General features: G+C 46.7%; 1 protein-coding gene across 2 annotated transcripts; it reads right to left on the bottom strand.

Moving 5' to 3' along the window:
• Window positions 1-1,813: 1,813 nt before the first annotated feature.
• Window positions 1,814-10,098, bottom strand: VIM (vimentin). Of its 2 annotated transcripts, XM_040968238.1 has the most exons (10): window positions 10,057-10,098; window positions 8,614-9,299; window positions 7,913-7,973; window positions 5,426-5,521; window positions 5,178-5,339; window positions 4,648-4,773; window positions 3,954-4,174; window positions 3,473-3,516; window positions 3,011-3,096; window positions 1,814-2,174 (listed from the first exon to the last, which is right to left on the bottom strand). In XM_040968238.1, exons 2-10 carry the CDS (start codon window positions 9,174-9,176, stop codon window positions 2,133-2,135), a joined length of 1,401 nt encoding a protein of 466 aa, XP_040824172.1. In that variant the 5' UTR covers window positions 9,177-9,299; window positions 10,057-10,098; the 3' UTR covers window positions 1,814-2,132. The 2 variants fall into 2 exon arrangements, with proteins under 2 accessions (XP_040824172.1, XP_040824171.1); XM_040968237.1 differs by lacking the exon at window positions 10,057-10,098 and having other exon boundaries at window positions 8,614-9,324.
• Window positions 10,099-15,359: the final 5,261 nt, after the last annotated feature.

The following is a 15,359-nucleotide window of genomic DNA, read 5'->3' as shown; positions in this document are numbered from 1 at the left end:
GGGTGGTGGGGGGATAGCAGTGCATCTTTCTCATTCATGGGATTTGCTTTTTAGAAAGAGGTAGGAGAGATTTTTAAGAGTGAGGAATCCACTGGTTTTAGTATGTATGGGTAGAACTTGTCCTGATTACTTTATCTTGTGGTTAGGGGTGGGCATGGCTTGGTTTATAACTGAGAAAAAAAGCTATTCCGTAGACAGAAACCCAGCATGGGACTGCCTCTTCCTGGATAAGTTACATAAACCAAAGATGGGATAGTAATGAAAGAGCACTTCGGTTTAGAAATAGGGTGAGAAGACTGGGAGATGATGATGAGCCAGCTGGAAGACAGAAAAGAGGCTTGGATTCAACTTCCAATGCAGCTCTCTGCTAGTGAGCCTTGGAGAGCAGGAAAGGATTTACCAAGTACTGGGCTCCCTACCTCCCCTACAGAAGACCCAGATGAAGTTCAAGGCTCCTGGCTTTAGCCTGGACCAGCCCCAACTATTATGGTCATTTAGATTGTGAACCGGTGAATGGGAAGCACCCTCTCTGTTTCTCAGTGTCTTTCTTTCTCTGTCACTTTGCCTTTCAAATAAATACACACATGGTTTTAAACAATCTGTGTAGATTGAGGTGTGGATACCACTTAGACCTAGAATTAGATACATCAAAGCAGGTGGACAATTTCATATGTTGAAACTTGATAAATTAGTCCTAAATCTCTGCATCTTGCTTGGTAAGACAAAACACCTACATCTTGGGCAATGTTCTATGATTTAATGGAATCTGTGCTACTCATATGCTATTCATACTAGAGACAAAAGTTAGCATTTTTTTTAATTTTAAGAAGCCTGTTTGCTAAAATCGAAGTTATAGTAGACATGAATCCTGTTGAATCCACTTTTGTTGAAAGATGCTATCATCACTTTGAAGAAAGTTAAGATTTACATTGTCTATTTATAAATTTTAAAAATGATGATAATTGGGCTCAGCATGGTAGCCTAGCAGCTAAAGTCCTCACCTTACACTTGTCAGGATCCCATACGGGCGCCGGTTCTAATTCTGGCAGCCCCTACTTCCCATCCAGCTCCCTGCTTGTGGCCTAGGAAAGCAGTCGAGGATGGCCCGGGTTTGGGACCCTGCACCTGCATGGGAGACCCAGAGGAAGTTCCAGGATTCTGGCTTTGGCTCGAGTGCAGCTCCAGCTGTTGCAGTTACCTGGGGGAGTGAATCAGCTGATGGAAGATTTTCCTCTCTGTCTCTCTTCCTCTTTGTATATCTGACTTTCCAATAAAAATTTTTTTTTTTTACTTTTTTTTTTTTTAAAGATTTATTTTTATTATTTTGTTATTGGAAAGGCAGATGTACAGAGAGGAGAGACAGAGAGGAAGATCTTCCATCCGATGATTCACTCCCCAAGTGAGCGCAACGGGCCGATGCTATGCCGATCCGAAGCCAGGAGCCTCTTCCGGGTCTCCCACGCGGGTGCAGGGTCCCAAAGCTTTGGGCCGTCCTCGACTGCTTTCCCAGGCCACAGGCAGGGAGCTGGAAGGGAAGCGGGGCTGCCGGGATTAGAACCGGTGCCCATATGGGATCCCGGGCGTACAAGGCGAGGACCTTTAACCACTTGCGCCACCGCGCCGGGCCCATCCAATAAAAATTTTTAAAATTTTAAAAAATAAAGATAATCCAGAATGAACAAACTAAAATTCTGATTCATACATAAATAGTTGAACTTACCAAGTTAATCTAAAAATTATGTTAATGGCAAATTAACCAATAAGGCCCTATAGAGCATTGTTCTGATAGTCTCAAATGAGTAACGCAACAAAAGAGTTTTTCCAAAGATTTATTTAAGCAGAAACAAGTTGGTCAGATACTTGCTGGACAAAAAAGCAGTTTTGATGGTATTCAAAAATACTTTTAAAAGTATTCTAGCACAAGACTTTTTTGTAAACTAGGTCATGTTGTAAACTCTTTTCTAAATCTCCTAGGAGTGTCTGTTGTTAAGAACTAGAGCTTATTCTTATTACAAATCTATCTTGCGCTCCTGAAAAACTGCAGAAAGGCACTTGAAAGCTGTTTCTTTAAGATATGGGTTTCTTTTTTAGTCTTGCTGGTCACACATGGCTGCACAGGATGTGTGCAATTTTCACTCAAGGTCATCATGATGCTGGGAAGTTTCGTTGATAACCTGTTAGAGGAAACAAAACTTCATTCAAATACATGCTGAAGGTTAAATTATCCCATTAGTGATAGCAAAGAAAAATCCTACTAAGTGAGTATATAGAGTTTATTGTGCAAACTAGAAATTGAGGTTGGTTCCACACGACATGGGTCACAGCTAAAGTGGTGACTGGGAGATACATGTGCAAGATAGCCTTTACTTGCAGGCAAAGAAAATATCCAGTGTGCTGTGGTTTACAAAAGGAAAACGTTATCAAAAATTCTATTTATGATGGATGTTACAGTAATCTGATGCAGCCAAGTTTAGATGTTATATTAAAATGTATGCCAAGCTCATTTCAAATTTATATGCAAGGAAAGATTTCACAAAGACTGCAGCAAATTACAACCATTTCTTTCCTGGCATGCAAAGGTAACAAGACACCAACTGACCACATGGCTCATCCTTGTGCTGTGTAGATGAATTTAGGAGCACTTCATGGCAGTCAGTAAAAGGCTGTATGCCCAGGATCAAAATGTTTCTGCTATTGGGATAGTCTACTGAAGCTTGTCTATGGGTCATGTAAGGAACATTCATCTCATTCAAATGAAACGCCATTGCAAATCACTAATTTTGGAGTGAGTGTAGGAAGAATACTGCTATGTCACCTGCACATCTGAGAGCCGAATCATTATCTGTCTAATTAACTGAAAGAAGTAACTTAGTCTCTTTTTTTTTAACTTGGCAGAAAAGAAACGAGCATTTTTCAAATTAGCTGGCTGTATCGGAAACAAATTTGTTGATTCAGAAGGGTTTCAAAGCCTGCCTGAAATGATTCCGTTTTTCACTTAAAAGATACCAACCTGTCCATCTCTAGTCTCAACCGTCTTAATCAGAAGTGTTCTTTTTGAGTGGGTGTCAACCAGAGGGAGTGACTCCAGATTAGTTTCTGAAGAAAAATACACGCCAAAAATAAAATTAAGGAACAAACAACCCTTCAAATGCATTTTTCCCCCTGGACAGTTGTTTAGACTGTAACTTCCAGAACAATTCCAGAATATCGTCTATTTGAAAAGCCCAGTGTCTGACACCAAGGTTAGCATCAAGGCAGGACAGTGCTTCAGTGTGTCCTCCATCAGGAAGAAATAAAATAACCGGAGGCACAGCAGCCAAGTGAGGACATGGGTTTGAAAATTCAGCATTATTGTATAGTATTTTCTCTTGTGTGGCAATTTTTAGCTATCATTTTTTTTTAAAGCACCTTATCATTAATAGAATGGTGATAAGCTGCTGAAAATTTTCATAAAACAAAGTAAGATGCTTACCCCTCAGGTTCAGGGATGAGAAGTTTGGAAGAGGCAGAGAAATCCTACAAAAAAAAAAAAAAGAAAAGAAAAAGAAAAGAAGAGAATAAAGTTGTTGCAAATAGCTTCAACAGGGAACAGAGTTATAAACTGCTTTTTATAGAGTAAGAAAATTTACTCTTCGTTTGTAAGTTAGGAATTTGTTGCAAATCCATTAACTCATGATTAGACTCATGACCGTATTTGAAATATTTCACTCCAAATATTTCCTCCACAAGGGCATGAACTAGAAGAACATAGACTTGGATAAAGTTATGAGATCAGATCCCAGTTGCGCTAGCAATGGACTAGGACAGGCTGCTCTCCCTGAACCACATTTACAAAACGTGAAAAGCATGAAGAAATGTTGGAGGATTACATAGGATAATGTATGGAAAGACAGTAGCAAAATATCTGTCCCGTGGCAACTATCTCCTCACGCGTGAATGTCTGTATACCATACCTGCTCTCCTCGCCTTCCAGCAGCTTCCTGTAGGTGGCGATCTCAATGTCCAGGGCCATCTTGACATTGAGCAGGTCTTGGTATTCACGAAGGTGACGAGCCATCTCTTCCTTCATGTTCTGAATCTCATCCTGCAGGCGCCCAATAGTGTCTTGGTAGTTAGCAGCTTCAACAGCAAAGTTCTCTTCCATTTCACGCATCTGGCGCTCCAGGGACTCATTCTGAAGGAGGAGAGAAAGGCTTCAATGTGATTTCCCAGAGAAACCCAGCTAATTCTGGAACCATTCATAGATCATGCATCAGAAACTTCTTGAAATGGCGACCATGACAGTTTCAGATGGAGACTCTAAGTATCAAATCCTGACTACTAGAACCAAAAAAGAGTGGTCCTTCAAAAAGCTCATGGAAAAATATATATTATGAAAAACCATGCATGGATATCAAAATTGATGCATGTAAAACTTACCTTTTAATTCTATTTTCCACAAACTTTTTGAAGTTCCACTGTAAGTAAGCTAAAACCTTTAGGATCTCCAGCCAATGGTTTTTGAGACTGACTGAATGACTCATTTTCTTTGGTTTATGATATATTTGTTTTCAGTTGAAGTTTTGTTTCAGACATCAGCATTGGTTTGGTGAACAGAATGGGTCCAAGGACATTCTTTCCCCTGTATTAATGCAGTGTGGTACTCACAGTTCCTTTAAGGGCATCCACTTCACAGGTGAGGGACTGCACCTGTCTGCGGTACTCATTTGACTCCTGCTTCGCCTGGCGCAGGGCATCGTTGTTGCGGTTAGCAGCCTCGGAGAGGTCAGCAAACTGTCAGAGAGACATCAGAAATGTGGGTTGCCTGTGCTCAAGACTTTTTGCTTTCCTAGGGAAAAGAATTGTAATTCTGTCTCCATGCCTACTTTTCTGTTCTGCAAGAAAGAGAAGGAGCAGTGGAATGCTGACACTGGTATTTTCAGAGTTCATGCTACTGTACTCTTTCAAAAGTGGTAGAGGTCAAGGGAATAGCTTTGAAGTTTTCTTTGAAGTAGATAGAAGAGGCTACTTGTCTAAAGGAGGGGCTGTAAACAGTCCACTGCAACACCAAGGTTGAGTATGAAGTGGAAACCAGAACTGGATTGGAGGGAAAGGCTATGCAGGACTCCCAGGCAAGGGCGTGTTATCAGAACACAAGGCTTTTCTTTTGTTCTAGCAGCACTGAACTTGTTTCCTACCTTGGACTTGTACCACTCCTCGGCCTCCTGGAGGTTCTTGGCAGCCACGCTTTCGTACTGCTGACGAACGTCACGCAGGGCAGCTGTGAGGTCAGGCTTGGAAACATCCACGTCGATCTGGACGTGCTGTTCCTGGATCTGGGCCTGCAGCTCCTGGATTTCCTGAAAGAGGAGCAGTCATAGGTCAGTCACGCCAGGCACGACAGCAGCTCCACCCTCATTCACTTGCTAGAAGATACTCCACTTACCTCGTCATGTAGTTTCTTCAAAAAGGCAATCTCTTCCTGCAAGGATTCCACTTTCCGTTCCAGGTCAAGACGTGCCAAAGAGGCGTTGTCAACATCCTATTTTGAAAAGAGAAAAGACAGGACTTTGAGGAAGGAAGCTGATCTATCTGCTTACCTTGTGCATTTGCTTAACATCAGCCATATGCCTCTGCTTTCCTTACCAAGGGAAACATGTTAATAAATGTCTGTGACGCCTGAATAAGCTTCTCTCTTCATGAATTCAAGAGGCTGTTCTCACAGTGGCTAATAAACATATTAGATGAAATAAAATGTAGCAACATTGTAAGCTGCACTGTATTCTTATTAAGCCCTAATTTTTACTAGTCATGCTTCATGATCTTTCCGGTCTAGAAAAGCAGTTCCCAGGCATTTTCAATATTTTTTGTAATGTCATGCAATAACTTGATGATGGAGGTGAACTGGACTGCACAGCTTCATGTACAAGAATACATGTAGAGCCAAATCATGTACTTCAAAAGTCTCAGGCTAGGGTAGGCATTTGCTCGAGCAGTTAAGACACCCATGTGGGCTGGCTATCCACATGTGGCTCCTGGATGCCAGCTTCCTACTCCTGGGAGGCAGATGGAACAATGGACAGTTACAAGGTTCCTGCTAATCATTGAAAAGACCTGAAATGAATTCCCAGCTTCAGCCAGGCCCCACCCTGCCCATTGAGGGCATTTGGGCAAAGACCTAGACAATGAGAATCCTCTCTCTACTAAAAAAACAAATAATTCTTAAGACAGATTCAGTATATCTGCAAGTCTCTTTTTCTCTCTATGAAGTGACTACCCTGTCATCCAGGGTACCAGGCCAGGTTTGTATGAAAAAGTCAGTCATTCAGTGTTGGTTCTGGGTACGTCTTCATAGGCAGTTCAGGAACAGAAGTGTTTCCCTGAGCTGCATTTAATTCCTTTTTCCTGTAGACTGTTCTCCTGAAACTCCCCCTGACTTGTCCTTTCAGGGCATGCCTGCCTTTGCACTTACCACACTGTATTCATTTGCTTAGTCTGTTTCAGAATGACTGATCAAGTGCTGGTATGCAATGAAACTGTAAAATTCCTGCTGACCTTGCTCTCCGTCTACATTCCAAATCAGAACATGTAATCTTGTAGTTATAGGATTTTTTTCCACTCAAGGGAATGTCCAAAGGATCCCTTCTCTTATAAGGGGGGCAGTTTATAACCTTCCAGACTTAAAGTGATGAGACACTTCTGTCACCATCATGGAAAGTGAGTAAGGAGTGAGTGATCCAAAAAAAAAAAAAAATACCAACTCAAAAAATTGATTTGCTTGTTGTAAAGCACCAAAAATGATAGGCAATATATTTTATTTCTTACTTCAATGAGGAGAATAAGGAGTTTTCCTTCCTATGATGTTATATTAACTCACCACCCTCTGGGGGGAAAAGTCATAAAAACAATTATCAGAAGCACTCTAAAACCACACATGGCTGTTGTAATTAATGTGGCAAATCTTTCAGCTTCAAAATGTTGTTCCAGACTATTCATCTGAGTGTGTCTTGCAGCCAAGCCCGGCAAGTGCTCCAGAGAGGCAGTGTAAAAGAGCACTAAGCCCCCAATACGGCTCTTGCAAAATGTGAAGAGCGACCATGGTCACAATGCAAACTTCCCTGGTCTGGGCCAGAGGAGAGACAGAGGATGTTAGCAAATCCTTTCGTCCAATGAGAAGTGTGCTTACATCACTGCATACTCAGGGAGAATGTAGCCTGCAGTCAAGCTACTCTAGGAACACAAAGGCTCCTATTATTTCTGCCCAGAGCCACCACACTTGCCAGGACGTCTGTATCGACATTCCTCCTGAAGCCCATGGGAACCGCTAACACCGCTCAGCTGGGTGGACAGATGGCTGCCTTTCACCCCTATTACATCACGACATAGCTGCGCCTAGCGATACTTCCATCCAACTTGAACGGCACATTAGCCTTGCAGAGGAGGAACGCAGCTCGCTGGCTTCCTTCCAGCTATGCTCCGTTTTTTATCCTCCAACACATTTTATATTTTCAATGCCAAGGCCTCCCTGTGCTTTCTGTGGCCTTGTAACAAGTCAGCCAGCTTGGTCTGAAAAAAATCATAATCTAAACCACATTGTAACTGTCCCCAATCAGCATGTTAATATGTTGCGAAAATGATATGGGAAAATATATCTTTGTTGAGGATGGGACTTTTTGAAAACAAAACAACAAAAAGTATGAAGCACTTTATATCCTAAGGAATGGCTTGCAATCTGTCAAGGGTTTTTACGGAGAGGCTCGATCTCAGGTCCTGCCGCCACTAGGGGGCTGTGCTCAGGGACCTGCCATGTTGTACTTTGCAGACTTTAGTAACTTTTAGAATCGGCCTGTGCGGTTGGCTGGGTGGGGCCCTGAGGCCGCTAGGCAGGGAGGCGGCGATGGGGGTGAAATCCGGGGAGGGGGAAGCTACAAACCTGTCTGAAAGACTGCAGGGTGCTCTCGGCTTCCTCCCTCTGCAGCATCTCCTCCTGCAACCTGAAACAAAATTGCACTTAAGCCCGAGGGGAACCAGGAAACCGCCAGGGGCGGGGCGGCCACACCCTGCCACCAAGGCGGCGGCCGCAAGCAGCGAAACGCGGGCGAGCGCCCACACTTTTCACAACTGCCTTCCTTGGCGGGTTTTCGCGGGATCTGGGGGAGCGACGTGGAAAGGCAGTCCCGAGGTGCCGCTGCTGCTGCTCGGCCCTGCTCCACCCCTGGGGACCCTTGGCCATCCCTTTGTCTGGCTTCTTCCGCAAGCAGCAACCAAGCCCTCTTCCCTCTCCCCCCGCCCCGCCTCCTCCAGTCCAAGGGCTGACTGCCTGCCAGAAGAGGCCAGGAAACTTTCTAAAAGTTTGGGGCCATCTCCCAGAGTCCTTCAGGGATGCATCAAGTGGTCGTTTTAAGAAATCTCTAACTTGAAAGGGAGCCACTTGAGCACCGAGTAGGAGAAATGTTAGCTGCAGTGGCCGAGTCCTGGGCGGGGCTGCACCATTTCAAAGTCGTAGCCCCGCGCCTTTGGCGGTCCCACAGAGGGCCACCGCCCTGGCCACAGTCCCAAGGGCGTGGCAGCCTTCGGTTGGGGAAACAAGGGGGTTCCATCCCCGCTCCCTCCCGGCAACCCCCCGAGTCTTACTTCTCCCGGAGCCGCATGATGTCCTCGCCCAGGTTGTCACGTTCCACCTCGACACGGGCTTTGTCGTTGGTGAGCTGGTCCACCTGCCGGCGCAGCTCCCGCATCTCTTCTTCGTAGAGGTCCCCTAGGCGCGACTTGCCCTGGCCCTTGAGCTGCTCGAGCTCGGCCAACAGAATCTTGTTCTGTTGCTCCAGGAAGCGCACCTTGTCGATGTAGTTGGCGAAGCGGTCATTCAGCTCTTGCAGCTCTACCTTCTCGTTGGTGCGGGTGTTCCTGAACTCGGTGTTGATGGCATCGGCCAGCGAGAAGTCCACCGAATCCTGCAGCAGCCTCACGCCGGGCACACTGCTCCTCAGGCGCACAGCCGAGGAACGCGTGGCGTAAGCGGACCCCGACCCGGACGAGAAGAGGCTGCGGCTGGTACTGGGGCGCAGCGCGCTGCCCAGGCTGTAGGTACGGGTGGACGTGGTCACGTAGCTCCGGCTGGAGCTCGGCCGGCTGGCGGTGCTCTGGCCGCCGAACATCCTGCGGTAAGAGGAGGAGGACACGGACCTGGTGGACATGACTGCGAAGGGTGGCGGTGGGCTGAGCGGACCGGCTCGGAGAGCGAGGGCACTCTGAGTGTGGGCGGTGGGAGTGCTGCTGCGTCCCTGGCGAGGGGACCTAGGAGTGAGAATGGCAGAGGACTGGACCCTGCCGAGGGCGCAGTTTTTATAACCTGCGCGCCAGCCAATGGGGACCCAGCAAGAAGTGGGAAGGGTGGGACGGGACTTGGGGCGGGGGCGCCTGGAGCCTCCCTTGTTTAACGCTCAGGACTCAGCAAGGTCCCGTTAGTTTAGAGGGCTGGGCTGGGACTTTCTGGGGCTTTCCTGATGATGGCCCGAACTGTTCGTCCCAGGCTGTTAAAGAAGGCTGGGTCGAGCATTTAGTGGAGTTGGGACCCTGGTCCGGAAAGGGCCTCTAGGGATTCCAGGCTTTCGACCCAAAGGCGGCGTGGGAGGAGGCGCGCGGGAGCGGGGGAGGGTGCGGTGCGATGCGAGGCGCTTGCACTTCGGCGGGTCGCGAGCCTCCGGATGGGGACACCCTGAGGAAACGGGCAGGAAGAGGGGCCATAAGGGAACCAGCCGATTTCTACGCGCGAAGGCGAAACAAAGAGAACCCGAGATTGGAGCGCGGGGTGGGGGTGCACACTGCCAGGTGCCAACTCGCTGGAGCCCCCCGCGCTGCCTCCGGCCCTGCCTGTTAGCCAGAAAAGGGCTCCTCTGGTTCGCATCGCTTCCCAGTGGGGGTGTGAAGGGGGCAAGCGGGAGGCGGGCGGGGGTCCTAGTCCAGGGACGGGACGCAAGGGCTCGGGCCAACTTGGGGCAGCGGGACTGTGGGGCGGCGGCCGAGGGATGCCCAAGGGAGAGGGGTGTGGTCTCTGAGTCACGGGCGGTGACTCACCGCACCCCTCCCGGGGCTGAGAGCTCCTAGCGGTTCGGGGAAACCGTTAGAGGAACTGGACTCAGGTTTCCCAGGGCGCCGCACGCACTAATCGCTCCAATTTGGAGCCGGATGGCCTCTTTGATGTGTGTGGCCGAGCCTAGAGGACGCAAACTCGCCCTCTGAGTTCTTAAGAACTCGTCGAAGTCTGGTTTTGCTCCCGAGGTGCTAACTTCTCGCTCGCGAGAAACTTCTTCAGAGCCTGAAAAGCCGCTAAATACTGGGTTGGGCACCCTCAAACGCGCCAGCATCTTCTCCCGCCAGCGGGCTCTGAGCTCCAGTCACCCGCCCCCAGCTTCTCCATCCCCACCCCATTCCCCCGCCTCTGAAGCCACACCCGACTCTGAACACTAACTCAAGATTCTGGGTGAAAGAGGAAACACGAATCAGAGGCTTCAAAATCGAATTCAGTGTGCGCAGGTTTTATCTGCTCCGGTGGAAGTCCTTCTAGGTGCAATGGGAGCCAATGAAAGAATTAATTAGGTGTTGCTTGAAAACTCCCATTTGATGAATGAGTTCAAGCGAAAGGCAATTTTATCACTCACGGCTGAATGGAGGAGATCAATGCGTGTGTTCGTTTTAGGACAGCCATGCACAGTACTGGGTTAGGGTGACCTGTTTGGGAAATATCACAGGTCCCATTTTCCACAAGGATTTCTGCGATTGGTTTTGGAATGAGGGGCGTCTTTTGTCGACGGGACAGGCACACTTGGAGTCCTAGACAAAGAGGGGAATATTTCGCTGTAGATGTTGGCACCTCAATCTCTCCAGGGAAACCTCTCAACTCGAGGCCTATTGTTCTTAGTAACAAGCAGAATTGCGTTGTCCTAAACACACACACACACACACACACACACACACACACACACACATACACACACACGCGCGCGTGCACACTCACACACACAGAAGAGGGACAGGCTAGCCAGTCTTTGGATGCAGCAGCAATTGAATATTTGCAGATTGACTAATGTGGAATATGTCTGGAGTACTGAGAGGATTGACTGCAGAACCCTGGTTAACTGATTCAGTGGGGAACAGATTTCCACTTTCCTCTTTGGGCAGGGATAGGGTACAGATTAACTGGCATTTAAGAAATACAGTTTCTTGGCGTTTGAAGGCTGCAGCCTAGCTTTCTTGTAGAGCTTCTTTGAGCAATTGGTAGTTTACCTCATTGCTCCCAGCAGTTCTGAGCTCCCCCCACAGGACCCCCCGCTGCCAGCTCTCCTGCTGTGGCTTTCTTTTGTTTGTTCATTCATCGTGAGGCTGCAGGCCATGGGGCATTCCTGGGGCTGGCCTGTGTTTCATGCTATGGTCTTGCCTTTCTGAGGGCCCTTTATGCAAGGCACTACTCAGCAAATGTCACCATTGTAAGCTTGCCTGCAACTCTTTGGATGGGGAAAAAAAAGTCATCTCCCTGTGGGGAGTGAAGAGGCTGGCCTCTTTCCTAACCCCCAGCAATCCCCACACCCAGGAAATGCTGATCCCAGTGCAATGTGGTGGCATGGTCAGAGGACACTCGATGACTGACTCACTCTGGAAAATGAAGGCAAGACTGCGGTGTGGTGTGGCTGTGGGCCCTGCCTGCACCCACCCGCAGCACATTCCTCGGGGCCGTTGTGGCTTCTGGGATGGGCTTCCTCCTCATCCTCGGAGGGTACTCCTTCCTGTCTGCATTCCATCGGTTCAGAGCTCTGGGGGGCTGCCTTCTGGTCAAGGCGGACAGATTCACTTGAATCTATATAAAAGTGTATGTGTGGTCCCAGATACTCGAAAGTCCATGGAAAGTGGAATTAAAGGGCAAATCTCTTTTTGTGCAGAGAATTTTGATTTCTACACACATTTTGTCACGATCTGCATCTCCTTCGAATATTCAGAAGACCCTTTGTGTGCATAGATTTCAAGCTTTTTTTTTTGCACCAAAACAAACTTGTTTTCAACCCTACTTTCCGCAAAGACTTTTAAGCACTCTAATACCACACACACACACACACACACACACACACGTAATATAACCAGTGTGTCCTCCCTGTTAGATATTGCAGTAGAGGTAGACTGTAGAATGTAGAGTGAGAGTTAAAAAAACACTTTCACTCACTCTGCAGAGTGTGGGAGACTCTGGAAAGAGTTCACCCTGACATAAAATGCCCATGTCTAGCTCCGTGTCTCAATTAGCAGTAGCTGTTAGGGATTCATTGTGTGTGAACTCACATACTTGACTCTCAAAGTGAATTCTGCTGCCCATTTTATCAACATCCTTAGTTCACTTTTGAAAACAACCTGCATACATAGACTTCTCATTTTTTAAAAAAATTTAAATTATTTTTTATTACAAGAAGACTGTCTGCCATGTATTTTTGAGTGCTGACTCTTGAAGCTGGTTTAGGGCTCCCGTGACACAAGTAGTGCCTAACTAAGGACACAGTTGTATAATTTGTAGGCCAGGCATAAGCACGGCCACATCGGGAGTTCTAACAGTGATGTTGGAATGTGCAAGCTGTGACCTTGTTAGTTGAACTGGTCAATGTGAACTGACAGCCCACCCAGCCGTGTGCACATGAGCTGGGTGGCCTGTGGAGGCTCTGGGCAAGGTGGCTATGCCACAGCAGGACTGTCTGGGTAAAGTGTTGGAAATAAGGAAGCAGATGAAGTGAGAGGGTGAAAACATTGGCAAAACCTAAAAGGCACAGTGATAAATACATCAATGAATAATACCCTAAATGCTTTAACCCTTGCCTCTGTTAGATGGCAGTGACTGCGGATACACTTTCATTAACGTGGTACTCTCACAGCATTCTGCAAGGTAGAACTGGCTATTCATTGTACACTTTGCAGGCTAAGATTTAAGCTGACAATTTTCTCATGGTTGTACAACTGGGAGAGGCAATAAGAAGACAAGAATCTGAATTGAGGCCCTTTTTGGAGTGCAGACAATTTGCTATTTCTCTTTATCTTGATGGTAAAATTTTGAATACTACCAGTTATTCAATTTACAATTACCGCTTAAGGACTTAAAGAGACTGAAAGATTAGTACAGGTGCTGTGCTAAAGGGGCAGTTCCCCTGGGGATATGTTGGCAGCCACCAAGAAGGTTGTGCTTTATGTTACATGCGACAGTGATCCACGCTGGATCAGAAGGCAGAGTCCTTCCCACTGCACTCCAAAGCCATACTTTGATTTATGAGTCCAGCATTTTCACCTAGACTCTCTCCATCTCTTCAAAAGAATCACATCCCAAACCAGTCTTAGCTCATCTCACCCTCTAGGTTCCACCAACCCACAGCTTCTCCTTCCAACTTCCCTGTCTCTTTGGAACAACCCAGCAGAGCAAGAGGATCCGAGGCTTTTGACATTGTCAGTTCCCTACTCCAGGATCACTCAGGTGCAGTGAGTATCAACTCTCCTATTTCTGGGTCCACTCATGTGTTTGCTGCCACTCATGTCTGAGTCAGCTGATACCTCACTCTAGCACTGTGATGCCTTCCATCCCTCCAGCCCACAAATGCGTCTCTCTTTGGGCTGTGAGTCCTTTTTCTAAAACCTTTATAAATACTCCATGGCACTCCAGAATTGCTCATCCCTGATTAGGATAGACACTCCACTAGGGGAGGAATTTGTCTCTCTTTTGGCCGCCATTGCATCTCCAGCAGCTGTGGAAAAGCTGGACACATATGTGGAAGGTACTAATCAATACATGAGTAGGCTATTGGAGGAAAGAAAGGGTTGGGGCTAATATTTACTAATGATTCTTATGTTTAAGCACTGGACTACTAGTCACTTTAGATATCATTGAATCCAATTTTTACAGGATATTATGACCCATAGCCTTTGTTAATCTACTCAGAATATATTGAATATTTCCCATGTACCAGATACTCTTAGACACAGGGGAGACAGAACAAGGAATGAGTGGTGCAAGCCCTCTTGGAATGTAGGTTCTGCAGACATGTGTGTGGGATAGAGATAATCATCAAGCAAGCAAAACAGCTGCACACTGTAACAAAGACCACAAACGAAACAGAGAACTTGCTGCAGAGGAGGTTAGAGAGCATAGCTGAACCATGGCCTTCAGTAGCCATGTCAGGGTACACCTTTCTCACTTCATCTTCTTCCCAGGAGTTAGCAATGACAATAGAGAGGCTAAGGTCACTGCTGTTCCACTAATATTCCACATTTTCCTACCCACAGGCCTTTCCCTATATTCCACTCAGTATATGGCGGTGTAGCCTTCTTGCCCTCTCCAGGGATTTGTATTCCAAGAGTTCTGTTATTGATGATTTCAGTTACTTGCAGTCAACAATGATTCAAAAGTACATTAAAGTACATTCACATATTTTTATATTATTAAAAGTGTTCTGTTTTATTACTAGCTATTGTTCATCTTTGTGGTGTCAAATTTAGAAATTAAATTATCATAGGTATGTATGTATAAGGAAAATACACAGCACAAGCCTTCAGGATTCAATATCATCTGTTTCAGCATCCACTGGGATCTTGGGGGCATATTCTGTGTGGGTAGAAGGGCTAGCAGAGGAATGTTTCATCTATTTGCTGCCCTTCCTACAGTGATTGCTAGTAAAAAAAAAAAATTCATGGGCCCGGCAGGGTAGCCTAGCAGCTAGAGTCCTTGCCTTGAACATGCCAGGATCCCATATGGGTGCTGGTTTGTATCCCAGAGGCCCTACTTCCCATCCAGCTCCCTGCTTGTGGCCTGGGAAGGCAGTCACAGACAGCCCAAAGCCTTGGGACCCTGCACCCACATGGGAGACCTGGAGGAGGCTCCGGGCTCGTGGCTACGGATAGGCTCAGTTCTGGTTGTTGCAGCCGCTTGGAGAATGAATCAGCTGATGGAAGATCTTCCTCTCTGTCTCTTCTCTTCTCTGTAGATCTGACTTTCTAATAAAAATAAAATAAATCTTTAAAAAATATTCTTCAAGCCCTTAGGGAACTCATAGCTTCACAGAAGGGTTAGGGAGCACACAAAGAACTATGTCATGGCAGAGGACATCAGAATGAAATGCTGCCAGGTTTAGAAGAAGAAATGATCTTATTTATTTCAGGGAGATCTGGAAATGTTTAGAAAAGGTAACATTTGGGGCTAGCTTTGTGGTATAGCAGAATAAGCTCCCACTGCTCACATCCAATATGAGCACTGGTTAGAGTCCCAAGCTGCTCCACTTCCCATCCATCACTCTGATAATGCACTGAGGAAAGTAATGAAAGACTGCCTAAGTGCTTGGGTTCCTACCAACCTTGTGGGAGAT

The sequence above is a fragment of the Ochotona curzoniae genome, unplaced genomic scaffold, assembly GCF_017591425.1.
Source record: "Ochotona curzoniae isolate NIBS_2020 unplaced genomic scaffold, NIBS_Ocur_1.0 scaffold_4683, whole genome shotgun sequence".
Classification (NCBI taxonomy): Eukaryota; Metazoa; Chordata; class Mammalia; order Lagomorpha; family Ochotonidae; genus Ochotona; species Ochotona curzoniae.
This window is presented reverse-complemented; position numbering and strand designations above follow the sequence as displayed.

What these genes read in the sequence shown, in the direction of transcription:
- VIM (XM_040968238.1), bottom strand. Translation starts at nt 9,176, where the DNA reads ATGTCCACCAGGTCCGTGTCCTCCTCCTCTTACCGCAGGATGTTCGGC. An exon ending in ATCATGCGGCTCCGGGAGAA is followed by an intron (nt 7,974 to 8,613) that starts GTAAGACTCGGG and finishes ATTTTGTTTCAG; the next exon opens with GTTGCAGGAGGAGATGCTGC. An exon ending in CCCTGCAGTCTTTCAGACAG is followed by an intron (nt 5,522 to 7,912) that starts GTTTGTAGCTTC and finishes TTTTCAAAATAG; the next exon opens with GATGTTGACAACGCCTCTTT.